Below are 17,601 nucleotides of genomic sequence, written 5' to 3' on the forward strand. Positions count from 1 at the left end.
ACCTCATTACAACTAAGGAAGCTTCCAAACCAGTGCCAATAAAGTCTTGGTCCATTCAGAACAAAAAGAGGTGGGGTATTTAAAAGTGAGGCAGCAACTGTTAATTCTTCTCAGAGTCAAGATTCGGACAAACTCAGAGAAAAAAAGAGCCCTGAGTTCTAGCTAAGAGAGGCCACAGCCATAGCCCACCTGCCCTCACCTGGTTATTACTTAGAGACAAGCAGTGCTCTTGGGAGCTGGCACCTGGGTCACTCTGCACCGGGAGCTCAGGCAGGTCTTAAACAAGGAGCTTGCTTTTAAGATCCTTACCCTCTGCTTCCGCAGGCTTCCCGGGCTGGTGGGTGATGGGCTTGGCGACTTGCCCGAGCGCGGAGTAGACAGCTGACTACCAGGGGTTCCATTAACTGGAAGCAAAGAATCAGAGAGAAAAAAAAAATGGCTTGTTAAAAATTTTTCATGACAAATCATCTTGGCAGAGAAACAAGCAGTTATAGAGCGATTTTTGCTAAAATTCCAGGACCCTTTCTATGTAGTCCTAAAAAACAGCTTCAGCGAATAATTTTCACAGAAATTCACTGTCTTGCTAATCCTGTGTTAAATATAGCCATCAGGCTACATGAACATCCTGAAAAATGTACTTTTGATAACTTTCCTGATGAATGTATTAACAGTGCCTTTAACTGTGCCCATAGTTTTAGCCATGTGGTGAAGGTCCTGAGACATTTTAATGGGATTCATCCTTCGTTCTGTAGTTTAGCTTCCCAGAACCACCCAGTAGGAGTAAATATTTCCACAGCTCCCAAGTGATTTTCTCAGTGTCTTGTTAAAAGAGACCCCTATCTTTTTACAGTTAACAACTCCCTTCTAGAAGCTCCTGCATCCACTTGTCCCCTACATATCCCTCTGGCCTAACTCTGAAGGACCTGCCTTCAGCAGGACAAACTAATTGGCACACACTCAGGAACTCCTTACAGTCTGTCTTCATTGCTACTTGAAAATAAAAGCTGCTTTCTGATAGGTTTAAAATCACTGGAATTCTCCCGGACTCTGAAGACTTTCAGACAACATTATCACTAAATGCAGTCAAAGCCACAGAACTCAAGTAAGCAATTCCTTTCTCTGAGTAACATCACCTCCAGAACTGACAAAACACTCTGGACACAGGACTTCTTCATAAGAAGATATATAAGGTTGCCACTCTATTACCCACACACATGACAACATCTTCTCATGTTTTACAACCACAGTCCACGAAGGAGAATTAGCAATAATAAACATTTTCCATGAAGGAGAGCAAGAATGCATTTAACTTACCTTCTATGAGTTCTAACATGGACACAGTCTGAGTGTTTAACCTGGCAATAGCAAGAGACGAAATCCCTTCTCAGCACTAAGCCCAGCACCCGCGGAATTGGGAAGCCGTTGGATTAGTTAAGGATGGCTAAGGCTGCTCCCCGAGCAGGCTGAATGAGATTCAGGATTCATCAGCAGATGCCTTTTCTGCGTAAGGCTGACGTCTTCCAAGCAGCAGTGGGAGGTGCGGGTTCTGTCTTAGGCTACATCAAAGGTGTCAATTAAGCCTCATGCCAAAGCAGAGCCACCGCAACCCCCACCCCCGACACCAGTAAGTCCCGGAAGCCAGAGCCCTCTCCGGCTTTGTTCTGAATCATAATGAAGTGCCTGGGGGGCAAGAGGCCCAGTGACTCACCCGAAAATCAAAATGACAATAACTTCTAAAACCTGGTGACTACCTGGGAATAAGGACGCCCTCACAAAATTCAGTGGCCTGGGACAGTGTTTATTGGTTTTTCACCAACAATGTATGCACAAAAACTTAGTGCCCACGAGAGTGGGAAGCTCCCTGTTTTGTCATCTTCTCTAAAGACCTTTTTTAAAAAAAAGGTCACAGAACCCAGGCTGCACTACTGTGTAGTTCTGGCCTTTGAAATGTATTCTGTGACGCCTTCTAAACAACAACAAATAACAATTTTGGGGGTGGGGGGGACAGATTGAAGTAGGAAGTGCTGAGAATGTTTTAATTTGCTTGCATTCAAATCTACAGTCCTGTCTTTGTTGAAAGCGAGATGCTCAGGCCTCCTCTTTCTTGCCGGACTGCCAGCCCTTGGCCTCTGTGCGAAGGGCTCAGACACAGGCGAGAGAGAACCAAGGAACTGCAGGCAGAGGCAGAACCTACAACTACCAAGCCAAGAAATCCCTCTGAGTTGACAGAAAGACAGGTTCTATGACAGTAATATTTTGTTGGTCCACTTCTCCACTTTGCATCTCTACATCACACCTAAATGCTACCCAGACTGGGGGGAGAAAGTAAATGGGGAAGCAAGCTGAGTATTGACATTTTTGACTTTTGATCCACAAATTTTATACAGCTAATGGAAAACAAAGAAAAAGAGAAAGTGGACTCCAGTATGACAGCCTTAGCCTTTTTAAAAAGCAAAACTGCAACACGTTTGCATTTAGTAAGTGCCCATTCTATGTGCATCCCAGTTTATCAAAGAATTATTTTCTATGGATCAGTTAATGCACTTAAGCCTTTTACATGTGCACTAATGAGCTTATGTGCATATACATATATATATACACATATATAGTTTATATATATATACACATATATGTATATATATATATAAGCTCATTTAATACTCACAGTAACTATGAGGCAGGCAATATTAATTTACCGAAGAGGAAACTGAAGCATAAAATGATAAGCAGCTTGACCAGCAAATATGGAGACAAGAGCCCCAAATCTAACCAAGAGAATCCAGAATCTGTACTTTTCACCACCACATTGCCTAAGGCTCCAGCCTGCTAGCCTGCAGGGAAATCAGATAACTGAACTAGTAATCACAATAAAGTATTTTGAGGAGGGATGTTTTGGCTGTTGCCTCTGAAATCCTAATAAACTATGGGATCAAAGTCACCCTACACCCTACAGAAAGGTACAGAAATCCAACCTAAGTGTTAATAGGATTTTGCAGGTGAAAGAGGATAGGGCTCAATGAAGGAAAAGTGTTGGCGGGGATAGGGGGAGGTGCACCTGTTTTGTGGCTCCGCCTGGGGAGGGAGGGAGCAGTGTGGTGCATTGAAAAGACCTAAAGAAGTTGGCCTGGCAGGTAAATGGAGCTGGAGGGAAAAAGTCTTACAAATGAAGATGGAGGAGTTGGTAGGGGTCCCATAATACAGGGCTTTAACATTCATGTTATGGAATTTGATTTTTATCCAAAGGGCAATGACAAGCTCTTGAATGATTTTAAGCCGGAGCCAGGAGATCAGATTTGTATTTTTAAAAGCTCTCAAGAGCTCCTGCCCGTCAAGAATGGATTAAGGGAGAACAATAATAATGGGCCCGGAGATATACCTAAGGAGGATGTCTAGGCAGGAGGGAGTATGGAACATTTACAAGTCCTGTGGTCAGAGAAATGGTGTAGCTGGGTCAATGAGGGTGCGGAAGGGGGAGAGGTAAATGGAAACATTCAGGCAAGATTTTAGAGGTAGAAAACTATAGGATATGGTAACTGAGTGATTGAAGAGGATTGAGGCAAGAAGAGAGGGAGGGAGTAGGTTTGGAAGGACATAAAGAATTTGGACATGTCAGACTGAAACAACTTATTTAACATCAATTCTGCAGTATAGGTAGATATAATTTTTCCTATTTAAGATGAAATAACTTGCCCAAAGATATGAACAGTTGGAAAGATGTCATTTATGTCTTCTCAAAGAACTGTACTTCTTTCCTGTGAGCGGCCTGTCCTGATGCCTCAGGACCCGTCTAGAACTTTTGTCTCCTGTCTTCAGACCTCTGGATTTCCTTCTTTATCACTGGGGCACCTCCTTCATTTAAAGCCAGTGGACTTGGGGCACCTGGGTGGCTCGGTGGTTGAGCATCTGCCTTTGGCTTGGTTGTGATCCCAGGGCCCTGGGATGTGTCTCTGCTTATGTCTCTGCCTCTCTCTGTGTGTCTCTCATGAATAAATAAATAAATTCTTTAAAAAAAAAAAAAGCCACTGAACTCAGGACTTCCATTTGTGTAGCCACCTCTCCTGAGAGATGTAGCTCAAGTGCCAAACAAGCCATTTACGATCAAACATTTTTGGAACACAACCTGCTTGAAAGTTGGGAACAGTCTGAATTCTTAGGGTCAGAGTTCTATTCAGATTCTTCCTCTTGGCCACCTAAAAGAAGCATTAGCAACTTCTTAAAATGGTTCTTGACATCCAGACAATACCACATAGTTTATTGTTGAATCACTGCTGGAATATATAATTTTATTTCAGAAGTAAGTCTGACACATATATTGAGTTCAGTTGTTTTTTATCCTGTAATACCAGAAGTCTCTGAATGCCAATAAAATGGGCTTTGTCACCTATTTAGTAGAACTTATTAAAATTCAAATGACAAATGGCATCATTTTACAGAGTAAAGTATTATTTTATTAAAGGATTCTATAGGGCAGCCCGGGTGGCTCAGCAGTTTAGCGCCTCCTCAGCCCAGGACGTGATCCTGGAGACCTGGGATTGAGTCCCAAGTCAGGCTCCCAGCATGGAGCCTGCTTCTCCCTCTGCTGTGTCTCTGCCTCTCTCTCTCTGTGTCTCTCATGAATAAATAAATAAAATCTTTTTAAAAAAATAAAGGATTCTGTATTTCAAATGGGAAAAATTAAACTCAGTATGGTTGTTTTTAGGGTAACTGGGTCATGATCCTGAGGTCCTGGGATCGAGTCCTGTATCTGGCTCCCTGTTCAGCAGAGAGTCTGCATCTCCTTCTCCCTCTGCTGCTCCCCCTGCTCGTGCTCTCTCGCTCTCAAATAATAAGTAAGTATTTTTTTTAAAAAGAGTGGTATATGGGGCATCTGGGTGGCTCAGGTGGTTAAGCAGAGGTCTGCCTTGGGCTCAGGTCATGATCCCAGGGCCCCGTATCAGGGTGTCCCTGCTCAGACGGGAGTCAGCTTCTCCCTCTGTCCTTCTACCCCGCTCCTGATCTCTCTCTCTCATGCTCACTCTCTCTGTGTGTCTCAAATGAATAAATAAAATCTTAAATAAAAAAAAAAGATTGCTTTTAAGTGGCCAAGCAGGTCTAATGATTAATTATTTCAATGTGAAGATGGCTACATTTGAATTACTGAAGTACTCATCAGATCCACTGCCTTGAACCCATTAAGGTTTCCTTTACTCAGATCTATCTGGGTACATTTTCCTTTAATCCTGTATCCCTTGGTCTTCTTGTTACCTCCTGAATGACAAATGCTAAACTTTAGGCTGGATTGTTCACAGATCCTATGAGGATCAATCACATAACCAGCCACCCAAGAGCTGTGTATGACATCTGTGGAGCTGACTTTACCCCCTTACTTTGTGCCCTGCCTCCATCCAGCCGAGTCATCATCTAAACCCATCAGGGACACAACAGCATGAGCTGGTCACAGGATATTACTCCTCACACAGGATCCAGCCTCACCTTTCCCTTTATCATTTCAGATAAATGATCCTGCCCCATTTTACTCACTGAAGCCATAATTCAGGTCTCTGTAATCAGTCAGCACACACTGTATACACCACATACTTACTACATGTCTGACTCTATTGGTCCCTATGTCCCAAAACTTATAATTGAATATGAAAGTGACTAAAAAACTCTAGAATTCAGAAATACTTCACTTATTTTTACTCGTTCCTTGTTCCTTTTATTTTTTTTTTCCTTGCTCCTTTTAAATGACTAGACTCACGTGTATATTAACTCAGTAATGCCTTAAAGGGTTTCTTCTCCTTATAGTCTCATTTTTAAAAGTCTCGGACCACATGTGGAAGCTAAATGTTTAAATGTCTCAAACTGGTCTCAAAATCAGAGCAATCTCCAAGCAAGATTAACCAATTACAAGGGAACTTTTTAGACATGAAAATCTACCTTGTCTTTTCCTGATTTCCTTTCTGCACTTAAGATGGCTCATGTATCTATAATGCTGCTCTTGCAGGGTTAAGAGGAGAGAACATGTTTGCAAACATATGGGGTCCGGCTGTGTATTTAGAGAGTAGGAATTCAGGTGTGTTGTTGAAGAGATCTAACTGCTTGCCTTAGACTTTCATCCCCTGATAATGGGAGGAGGCTGTAGATACTCTAAAATCTCTTTTCTTAGCCCTTGTCCATTGTTTGCTACATTATTTGGAAGAAGAAGAAGAAGAAGAGGAAGAGGAAGAAGAAGAAGAAGAAGAAGAAGAAGAAGAAGAAGAAAGGAGGAGGAGGAGGGGGAAGGAGAAGGGAGGAGGAGGAGGGAGGAGGAGAGAGGAGGAGGAGGAGAAGGGAGGAAGAGGAGAAGGGAGGAGGAGGAGGGAGGAGGAGAAACAAAAGCAGAGGGAGTCAAATGAGGCCAAGAGAAAACAGACACCTATCTAATGGGGTGGGGGATGGGAAGACTTAGGGAAAGATGCTTTTTTCATAATTCTGTCTTCACAGATGCTCAACTCATAGGTGAAATGGATCATATTTTTTTAAGAGAGAGAGAGAGAAAGCGAGCAAGCCTGGAGGGGATGGTGCAGAGCTCAACTCAAGGCTTGATCACAACGACCCAAGATCATGACCTGAGCGGGGAAACCAAGAGTCAGTCGCTTAACTCCCTGCACTACCCAGGCACCCCTACATTTCCTTTTTAAACTAAAATAATGGATTCAATTCAAAGGGACTGTCTGCTGAGAATAATGAGAACTGAGAAGCCCACAGAAACTGTGGGGATGTAGGAAGTGACCTGACTGTGAATTAAATTTTTTTTAATAAATATGTACAAAAAGACCCTTGAACACCAGGAAATCTAGGCAACTTGAACAGATCCTAGTATTTCTCAATTCACTCATCTGGCCAATTTACCCAGTAGTTATCATGAACTTTTAAGCACTAAGCACTATAGAATGTATGAAAAAAACAAAAAACAAAAAAACTCCTGCTTTCAGAAACCTTAAAACCTAGGAGGGTGATATGATGTGTCTCCTAAAGGCCAGGAGCCAAATCAATTGTCACTGGATCATAGAGGTGCAGAAGACCCTAGATAGTGAGGTGATCAGAAGATCCTACCTACATTGTGAGGTTGCACAGAGTCAACTGGGCCAACGGTGTGTGTGCCCTTTTGACAGCTGAAGGGGCAAAAGAAGGCTCTTAAGACTCAGAAAGGTATCAAGTGGAAAAGCCCAAGGGGTATCTGCTAATAATTTAAATTGGTTCACAGGATGAAGCATGAGTCCAGAGGAAAAGTGGGAGATAGGGCTGGAAAGGAAGACCGTGGCCAAATCAAGATTGTTCTTCATCTGAGAAGAAGGAGTTTGGACTCTTTTTTGGCAGGCAGAAGTAAGGACAAGTCTGACATCAGGGTGCAGGGCAGATGTAAGGGGCAGAGGAAAAAGGCAGGGAAGAGGCCACCTAGCAAGCAGTTTCTGTAGCCTGTGAGAAACTGGAGTCCTAGAGCAGCACTGAGAAGGGGAGCCAGGAAGACAGGTGATAAACTGAATAGGGCGGGGGGAACAAGTTAAAGATGTTTTCAGGGTAAAAGGGGAAAAAAATCTAATTCAACAATGAAATAGGATCACCTGGAGACCTTTGATTTAAAATTATGAAAATGTGGGCTGCCTGGGTGGCTCAGTAAGTTGAGCATCTGGCTCTTGATTTCAATTCAGGTCATGATCTCAGAGTCCTAGGATTGATCGCCACATGGGCTCTGTACTCAGCAGGGAGGCTGCTTCTCTCTCCTTCTCCTTCTACCCTGTCTCCTGCTCACATGCTCTCTCGCTCTCTCAAGTAAATAAATGAATCTTTAAAATAATATAAATTAAAATTATGAAAATGTGTCAGCTGGGATCTCAGAGCCCTTCTCTGAGGGAACTGGACATGTAAAGCCCAGTGTGGATGAGGGTCCTGAGACTAAAGGGCTCTGAAGATCCTCTGGTCCCCATGGGGTGCTTTGCCCCCACCCCACAGGGTATTGCAGGAGAGCCCTTAATTGTACATGGTCACCACGCTGCCATGCCCATTCTTATTCTACAAACCTTTCATTGGGGTGGAGGGAAAGACATCCTATATTTCTATTATTTAAATCACTACTATATGCAGGGTCTCCCAGGTATGCATCATTGGCTCAAATCTGACTTAAACACAGTTACTAATTCCTAATTGCCTACTGATGTTTTTCTAAAGCAACTCACACTCCACATACCTGAAATGTATTCACCTATCATTCCTCCTCAACCTTCAAACATGCTCCTGGTCTCTGATTCCTCTCTCCTCTTCTGGGCTCATATCCAGTTAAATTCCTGGTTCATTTCCTTTTCAAAGTCTACCCTATTCCTAACATTATTGTTTAAATTCTATCCGACAATTTCTTTCCAGCAGGACTGCAATAGCCTCACAGAGTTCCATGGCTCTTGGCCCCTCATGTGTAGTCACCCTCTCTACTACTGCACCATTGTCTCTAAAATTCAAATAAAAATCAAATCATGGTCTTAGCTTAAATTCTTATTCACCCCCTAATACCTATAACAAAAACACACCTTCATAAGCCTTTGCAATGATCAACATCAACGTGGCTACCACCATCTTCTCGAACCCTTTCCTCCAATCTATCATGTGCTTTTGTCAGACTAGCAACCTTAAATATGCCATATACTTTGGGCAGCCCAGGTGGCTCAGCGGTTTAGCACCGCCTTCAGCCCAGGGCATGATCCTGGAGACCCGGGATCAGGGCGCGTCAGGCTCCCTGCATGGAGCCTGCTTCTCCCTCTGCCTGTATCTCTGCCTCTCTCTCTCTCCTCTCTGTGTATTCTCATGAATAAATAAATAAAATCTTTAAAAAATATATGCCATATACTTCATATTGTGCCTTACTTCATATTGTTTCTTCAAGTGGTGATGCCCTCCTGGTCCTTCTTATCCTGGCAGGATCCTTCAATTTGTAAGTTCGTTTTTCTCGGAAATTTTCTCTGACTCCATGAATGAGATCTAATCCTTTCCTCCTCTGGGCTGTCATGGCACTTTCTACACTATTACAGTAAGTGATATATATATATATATCAACTTGAAGGCAAGAATATAAGCAACATGAAGACAAGAACTGTGCTTTAATCATCTTCATATCCTTGGGACCTAAGATATGACTGGAACACGGCAGATGTTCAGGGAATATTTATTTAGTTAACATGGGGCATTTACAGTGAGGAGTTCATAAAGGCAGTTGATGTAGGGTTGCTGCCTGCCCCCTACAGAGAATGGGTCAAGATCATGGTTCAAAGCTTTGAAAAATACCTTTGGAGATACTCATCTGCTGAGGGTAAGGAAGCACTACCAGGAATTGATCGGTACAGGGAAAGGGAATGGAAAGAGGACTGAACTTCACATGCAGCAGAAAATTCCAAAAACACAAGAGATGAATCATCAGCCCCCTTGATCTTCCTGGCACACTTTGTTTTCAAGAATTCCCTTGGAACCCCAAAGCAGCCAAGATCCTCCAAAGAATGTATAAGGCTGAAATCTATATTATAGGAAAAGACTGAGCTAAAAAAAAAAAAAAAAAAGCTAACAATTTGCCTTTGAAGGTGTCTGATATAAATCTAAAAAGTTGACATGTTGGACTAGAAAGCTGATTAAAATTCTCTTTGCTTCCCCAGCTTTAATTCCTGTCTTATCTGCATATGTTGCATAAAATATGTTTATATAACCATAAAAAGGGAAAATCTGAATAGCATAAATAAGAAAACTGCAGGATTTCCAGAGTCACATACAAGTGTGAAGCATGGGGAGGACAGAATGGTGCTTTAGCCATGGTAGGAGGTCATTAACTAAGTCACCCAGCTTTATCCTCTGTCAAATCTTTACCCTTGCACCTCCAGCACCCAGCATTGCTGGTCAATGATGGAATCTCCATGCATATTAGATGAATGAATGGTTGTTGTCAGGAGGGTTCCTACCTTAGACCACAAACTTATAAAGTCAAGAAAGTCCATTAGCTCATGCTTGAAGTGATGGCACCTACTGGTGCTCCATTATGTTTCCCATGGCTTCTAAAGAGACAGTCTAAATAGGTATTATTTTACGATAAAAAGTTGGCCATCCATTTCAATGGGAGTAAAAACTCTAAAGCAAACAAAAAGCCCCAAAGTTCTTCTAAAGTGATCAATGAAGAGGTCAAAATTTTGAAATCTGTAAATTTTAAGATGGACTATAGCAATGAAAATTCAGGATAGGTAAATGTGGTTTCCTTACATTTTTAACATTAAGAAAACAATATAAAGCAAAACTAAACATCATTCTTACTGAAACAAAATTAGTTGCATATTATTCTTTTATTTTAGAGATATTTTGTTATAACTTCCTTGTGCAGAAAAAGGAATTCGTTTAAAAGAATTTCACTTTTAAATTACACATTTTATGAGACGTCTGTGTTCCAAAGATAAACACACATGAATAAAGATTCAACCCATATTAAACACTCTTTATGATACTCTTATATAGTCTTGTTTCTTTAAGAAGCAACTAAAAACCACATTTCCCATTTCTTAGTGATAAACGCAGTCAAAGTCTCAGCGCACAATTGTCTAGGGACTCATCATTTTTTGTGTGTGTTAGTAAGGCTCCTGGTTTCTCTTTTCTTGTAGTTCCAATTGCCTTTTCCAACTCTCTGTTAAGGAGATTAATAATAATTCAACAAGTATATGAATTATGTTATCTCTAAATTATTTAGGGGGCTTGACCTGTGTACTTCCTGAGAATAGAGGCTGTTTCTTTCATCTCTGCCTTATTAGTGCCTAGCTAACACCTGACACTAGCAGACCTGCACTTGATATTTCTGAATGTGTAAATGAACACCTTACATTCATAAATCACCTCTAACTTCTTTTAGTTCTAAGAAGAAGAATGAGTAAGGGACAAAGAGAAGATTTATAGAGGTTTCCCATTCTTGTTCTAACACTGACTTACAAAGGAAAGTTTCTGTTTACTACTTAACCATACATCATGAAGCTGGAGTGAATCATTTCACCTCCTGGAATGCAGGTCCTGGGACTAATATTTAGGCTTCTGTTGCAAAGTGTTATGCTGTTGTAAATTGAACATTGAACTAGGTACTGTATTAGTTATTTTCTGGAGATCAAATCTCTAATAAACAGAGGTGAAGAAACAGATATCCAGGATGGCCAGCCTACCTTGTCTGGAGCACTGGGAGCCCCAGGTGCCAGCCCTGAGCTGCCACTATTAACTCAGTCACTCTAGGCCAGGCAGTTCCCCCAGACCTCACTGCTTCATTTTCAAAAATAGTCTATATTATTACATAACAAATAATACTATCATGTCTTGACTGTAGTTGGGAGATGGTTAGGAGAATCAAAAACGATCAAAGACATAAAGATCCTACGTAAACTCTAATGTCATTTAAATACAGTTGACAGTATTATCATGAACATCAGAATGGCACAAAAACTGAGCAAATCTTGGGATACCTAGGTTGCTCAGGGGTTGAGCGTCTACCTTTGGCTCAGGACATGAACCCGTAGTCTTGAGATTGAGTTCTGTATCAGGCTCCCCAGGAGGAGCCTGCTTCTCCCTCTGCCAATGTCTCTGCCTCTCTCTGTGTCTCTCATGAGTAAATAAATAAAATCTTAAAACACAAAAAAGAAAACTGACCAAATCTTAACTTTATACTAAGCTCTAATCTCTGTATAACATAGAAAGGTGAATTTTGGAAGTAGAAATTGAACAAATGAAATAGAAATTATTTCAAACTTTAAGTTAATACTTTAAGGGTAGAAGCAAAGATTCTTTAACGTTAAAAAGACAGGTTCATGGTGGCAATTGGGTCTGGGGCAACATCAACCCTTAAGAGGTATGAAAGTAAAATTATTCACATTCTAGTCTTTATGATTTCTGAAGAACAGTGAACAGGCCATCTTAGGAAAATGGTGATGCAGTTAATGTAGCGATAATTCGGTGCTCCTTTCCACTGGGTATAAAAGCCATACTTGGGTTAAGCCAAGAGTCTTAGGTGAGCACAGTGCAGGGGCCCAAGGCAGGCACTCCCCTGACACCCAGCAGCTGCATTTGCCCAGAAAAGAAATGGAAATATCACGGGACTTCCTAAACTCTGAGCTTAGATACTAGGGAAAGAGAGTGGTCTTGGGAACACTGACATAACCTACAGATTTGTGACGAGGTATTGCAGCTCTGTAGACCTTCTCTAAGTTGAATCATCCAGAGGAAGGTGATAGGGTTTGGTAGCAAGTCAGAATCAAGGATAGTCATTGCATATTATAAGCTGTTATACAACCAAGAAATGGTTGCATAAAGTGCTTTCTAGATCAAAAGGCAAAATTTTATATGCATAAAGGTCTCATGTTAAACAAAATGTGATCAGTACCATTTAATTAATTTTGACCTAGAAGTTAAAAACACCTTGATGAAGTTTAATTTTAGAATGGATTCAGATTCCACTTTCTTTATGGAAAAGATACTACCTGCCATGGCACACTTACCACAAATTCCAAGTTAGTGGCAGTCAAATCAACCAGATTTTAACTAGAGTTGAAAGGGCTCAGGGAAACAAAAGTAAAGAGAAATGCTTGTTTGAAAAAATCTACTGATTTTGAAGTAATGCATTCTATCCATTTTAAACTTCTAAAAAGAATAGTTACAAATGTTGGCAGTGACAAATACAAGTACATTCATTACATTTGCCTGTCTGCTTTTTAGTTTCTGAAATTACTTTTAGTAAATGATACATTCATTTATATTTATAAGATTACAAGTAGATATATTAGATGTATTATATTTGTAAGATTTATATAATCTTCAAGATGCTGAGTAGTGATTATGTTACCAGTTAATTCTCAAGTGAAACGATTTCCTGTATTCATAATTATCTTTTTAAAATTAGATTCACAATTCCTTTTTTCAAACTCCAATTTTTAGATTCATTTTTGGAGTAAAACAGGTTTTTCACTATTTATGCAGTTATTTCTGAGTTGCAAAAATTCTCTCTCCATGTTTTTCTCTTGTATTCCCTCCTTCAATCTGGCTGCCATAAGCAGACAGAAAACAGGACACTTATTCTGAATCTATAGTAGCAAACTTAGTAGCAGACAGTAACTACTCCAGATCTCATGATTCCATTCTTTGACATATGCACGATAATCCAACTTATCCCCCTTCCTTGACTTATAAGGACAAAAGAAAAAAAAGAAAAAGAAATTCCTGCCGAAACCCAGGAGCACTTAACTGCCTGCCTACAGGTCTTAAAAATAAAACCTGTTAAACGAATAAACAAAGAAAGAAAAAGCAGAGGGGGCCCATAAATATAAAAAACAGATGGATGGTTGCTAGAGGGAAGGATGTGGGGGATGGGCACTATGGGTGAAGGAGAGTGGGAGATACAGACTTCCAGTTATGGGGTGAATAAGCCATGGACATAGAATGCACAGCATAGGAAATGTAGTCAATGGCATTATAATAGCATTCTATGGTGAGAGATGGGAGCTACCCTCGTGGAGATCACAGCATAATGTACAGACTTGTCAAATCACTATGTTGTACACCTGAAACGAATGCAACATTGTGTGTCAACTCTACTTCAATTAAAAAAAAAAAACTACTAAATCAACATTTTAAAAACTGTTAAAAACAATAACAACAAAAAGTCACCAGCTATCATGCTTAAATTATGTATATTGATTCTGTTGAAATAGCTATCCCGTAAAAAAAAAACATAAGAATTTGGTTAATCACCCATTATTAGATATCTTCCCCACTACACCTGGTATATACTAAGAAAGAAGTGAGAAAAGATTAAAAATTCATCAATGTCAGAGTGTTTTAGATTGGGGACTGATTTTGTTTTGTAATATTGTTGTTTTTTACAGTATTGCTAATATTTCTGTTAATGTGGGGCTTCTTTCTCCTGTACAACTTTCCATGATTATACCAAATGGCCAAGATTTTAGGAGCGACAGGCTGACTAGGCCCACGATCTTGTTCTTCCTTTCTGCTCCATGGGGGTTCATTTGACAGCCCAGGTTTGCTCAGAGAAAATGAGCAATTTTCTTTGGTCAAGACTGAACATGCTCTAAAGAGCTCAGGTTTCACCTGCTGGCTGATTAATGAATAAGCTAAGGTCTCCAAGGGGAGTTGTACATGCACCTCTCTGCCATTTGGTAGAAGTCCACATCTCTGTGTACAGGTGGTATCTCTCTTAAAGGGAAAGACTTTCCCCAATATCTGTTTCCAGGGAAGGGATGCTCTTCAGACAGAAATTCTCTCTTGACCCAGGTAATAGGTTCTCTGAAGGTGGGTCATTAAAACCTTGGTCTACACTTCATGGTACCTAGAGCTCTGCTCTTGGCTTGCAAGGTTAAAGATGGACATTGCCACTTGGAACCAAGTAGAGGCATAGAAAGGAAGTCATCTCTGTCATGCCAATAAATGAAGATGAGCAAGTCATATCTTTCACCAGATTATGCAGTCAAATGACTCCCTATATTTATTTCCCTTTTATTATCTATAATTCATTAGTTCTCAAACTTGGGTGAGCATCGGAATCATCTGGAGGGCTTGTGAAAACCCAGACTGCTGGGCCCTAAACTCCTGGGTTGCTGACTCAGTGGGTCTGCAGAGGGCCTCATCAAGACTGCATTTTTAACATGCTCAGATGATGGTGCTACTGATGGTCCAGGAAACCACATTTGGGGAGCCACTTCCTTAACCCCTGCGTTTCATAGTATGGTACATACATAGATCATCTGATTAAAATTGCTTAGAATACTTGCTAAAACATTGGTTTATGGCCTATGTATCAGAATCTGAGGCATGGGGGCAGCAGTCAGAATGACAAACTTTACTGAGTTCCCAAGTAACATTCATGCACTCTACACTTTGAGTCTCAATACCTCACTCATTAGCAAAGTCTCATTTCAGGATTCCGTCCAATCTGGGTGAGCTATGTCATATTAAGGAAAGAGTTCTCAGCCTACCCTTAAACTAGGAGAAGCAAACAAGCTGCATCTCAAGGGCTAACCATGATCTGAGACTTATTCCTTGACTGGTTATGATGTGGGGCATGCTGTGAGAAGGGGGCAGTGGCTGCCCGTTATTGCCACCCTTTGAACATCAAAGAAGATCTTTGGAGACTAGGGATTTGCTGTGAACAATAAAAGCCCAGGGAGAAGGCAATTCAGAGAGAACCAAGATGAGCTAGGTGCTCTAGCTAAGCACCTAGCTAAGAGTTTACTAAGAGTTTCTTTTTCCAAGACTTCCTTTGGAGGTCATAGTTTTATTTTTTTATTAGGAAAAACAGATCGGAGCACCTCTCTCTTTTTAAGTATGGAGGTTATAACTTACACTGTAGTTTAATAGCTGGCGAATGATGCCAGAGACAGGCCTTGTTGCTCCAGCTTAGAGATCTCTGCACATGTCTCTTGGCTCACACTGGCGAGTACAAGGCCTCCATGTAGCCACAAAGGGTCTTTGTCTCTATTCATAAGAGCTTCCTCTGTCTTCATGAAATTAGGGACAATCACCTTGATGTACATATCATTTAATAATTCCCATTCAACAATTTATATTATTTAATAAATAATTCCCTTCAGGAGTGAAATAGACCTTATTCCTGAAACTAAAAAGAAAGAACCAAAAACCAAACCAAACCAAACACATACCTTCTGACTCATTTTATTTTTAAGACCAAAGAAGGAAGATGCAGGGCTGAGGCAGTCATTTGTTGAGTACACATCCTGCTATAGCACCAGCATAGAGCCCCTGAGAGGCAGGACACTGACCCAGAGACAACACAGCTTTTCCTGCTCCAGGCTCTTATTCTTACTGCTTTTAGCTCCAGAGCCACTCTGGGGCCCAGAGTAAAACATGTGTTTTATGGAAGTTCAGCAAATACAAATTGGGAAACTCCTCATAAGCCAGTGCCAAGTAGAAGAAATGCTTCAACAGAGGCTTTTGGAGTTGGGGGGGGAGGGGGGTTTGCTCTTAGCGTGAAAAATTGATTTTGGTGGTAGAAATGACGCAAGTCGGTAGTATACTTCTATTTGTGGGCAAATTTGGGTTTCCTGAGTCTTTGCTAAGTAAGTTTTCCCAAGCTTGATGCTTTTCCTTTAAGCTAACATGCTAGACTCCAGCAAATCTGTTCCACACCACTCCAACTTGTTCTAAAATTATAAACCGGAATCTACCCTATCTTAAAAACCTCATGCTCTGGGCTTCACACACCCTCTGCTCATCATGCATCAGAAACAAGACAGTTTCTTCATCTCCTGTGGTGCTTTACCTGAGCTGGTTGATGCAGGGGATTTGCTGCGCCTGGAAGGCCCCGGGCTCTTGGTGGCGCTCCTGCGGGATGATGAAGCTATTTTGGTGTAAGAAGTGGACTTCACCACTCGACATTCTGGAGAAAGAACAACAACCACACATCATTATAGGAGCATGGCACAAACCATTCAAAATGCACAGAAAACCTGGAAACAGATATATATGGCCACCCTCAGCTGCATCTACTTCCTGCCGACCCAGTGCTTATCTATAACAAAAGCCAAAAAACAATGAGGAAAGGGTACGGTGGGCAGGCGTCTTAGACATCGAAGTAAATAATACTCTAAGCCTTCTAGTTTACCTTGTTTACAATAATATTTTGGATAGATGAGGAGTAATAGCTTAGTAAAAGGGTGCTTTTGTTGGTTCTCTCCACCCGCCTTGTGTGTTATTTGTGTTTATGTATTTCTTTCAGGATAAATTGTTCTTTCTTCCAAGAAAAATGTTAGACCAAAGGTCAATCTTATAAACCAAGATATGCAGTGATTGAGGATTCTACCCATCAGGTCCCAATTTATTGGTCTTAGGGATTCCTTGCAGTGCTAGCGATGTTTTTTGTTTGTTTTTGCCATATGTTAAGAAATGACACCATTGGCTCAAAAGAGGTCAAATTGGTGGAGATGACTTTACCCTGCTACAAGGGCACCGTGTGAGTGTGTGCCACCACACAACAGTGTTTATAGGACGGTTCTAGGCCTGAGGATGAAAAACAATTTGCTTTTATTAGATTTAAATCTTTGGTGTTTGTGTTCATGAAATTTAACATTAAACTTGGGTTCAACATTTCATTATCATAAGTAATTATGCTAAAAAACACCCTTCTAAATAAGTGTGCATTTGTCTGATTATTTCTTTAGGAAAGATTTAACCTCTGCACATGAAATTTAGTTTCTAGTTACTGGAAACCAGGGGGCACATTGCAGGTGCTTAAAAAATTCTGTTGAAGAAAGTAGGATTTTGATTCTAAAGAGATGCACTTTTGAAAAGCTTTCGACGAACTGCCCTCCAGAGAGGCTGACCCAAATTGTACTTCCATCAGAGTATGAGAGTACTCATAGCCTAACCCCTCACTAAGGTTAGGTTCTATCTTCTCAAAAAATCTTTAATTTCTACACAATATCAGACTTCATTGCCTTAAATCTGAATTGCCTTGATTACCAATAAAGTTCTATATTTTTTCGCAGATGCTTATTAGCCATTTGTATTCTTTTGCTATTATTTGTGTCCTTTGGCCCTTTGCAATTCGCATGTTCT

At 40.8% G+C, this 17,601-nt stretch overlaps 1 protein-coding gene across 8 annotated transcripts in view; it reads right to left on the minus strand.

The window, feature by feature from the left end:
* DCLK1 (doublecortin like kinase 1) overlaps positions 1-17,601 on the minus strand; it is a 335,386-nt gene that overhangs the window by 79,426 nt on the left and 238,359 nt on the right. For 5 of the 8 annotated variants that reach the window (XM_055317266.1, XM_055317267.1, XM_055317265.1 and 2 more), the window contains exons 5-6: positions 16,307-16,423; positions 310-404 (exon numbers count right to left, since the gene is read on the minus strand). In XM_055317266.1, the coding sequence (XP_055173241.1) occupies positions 310-404; positions 16,307-16,423 (212 nt within the window). Of the gene's footprint in view, positions 1-309; positions 405-1,314; positions 1,634-16,306; positions 16,424-17,601 lie in introns of those variants that run through there. The other 3 variants (XM_055317268.1, XM_055317269.1, XM_055317272.1) reach the window with 3 other exon arrangements.

This window comes from Nyctereutes procyonoides, unplaced genomic scaffold (assembly GCF_905146905.1).
Source record: "Nyctereutes procyonoides isolate TBG_1078 unplaced genomic scaffold, NYPRO_anot_genome, whole genome shotgun sequence".
In the NCBI taxonomy this organism is placed as follows: domain Eukaryota; kingdom Metazoa; phylum Chordata; class Mammalia; order Carnivora; family Canidae; genus Nyctereutes; species Nyctereutes procyonoides.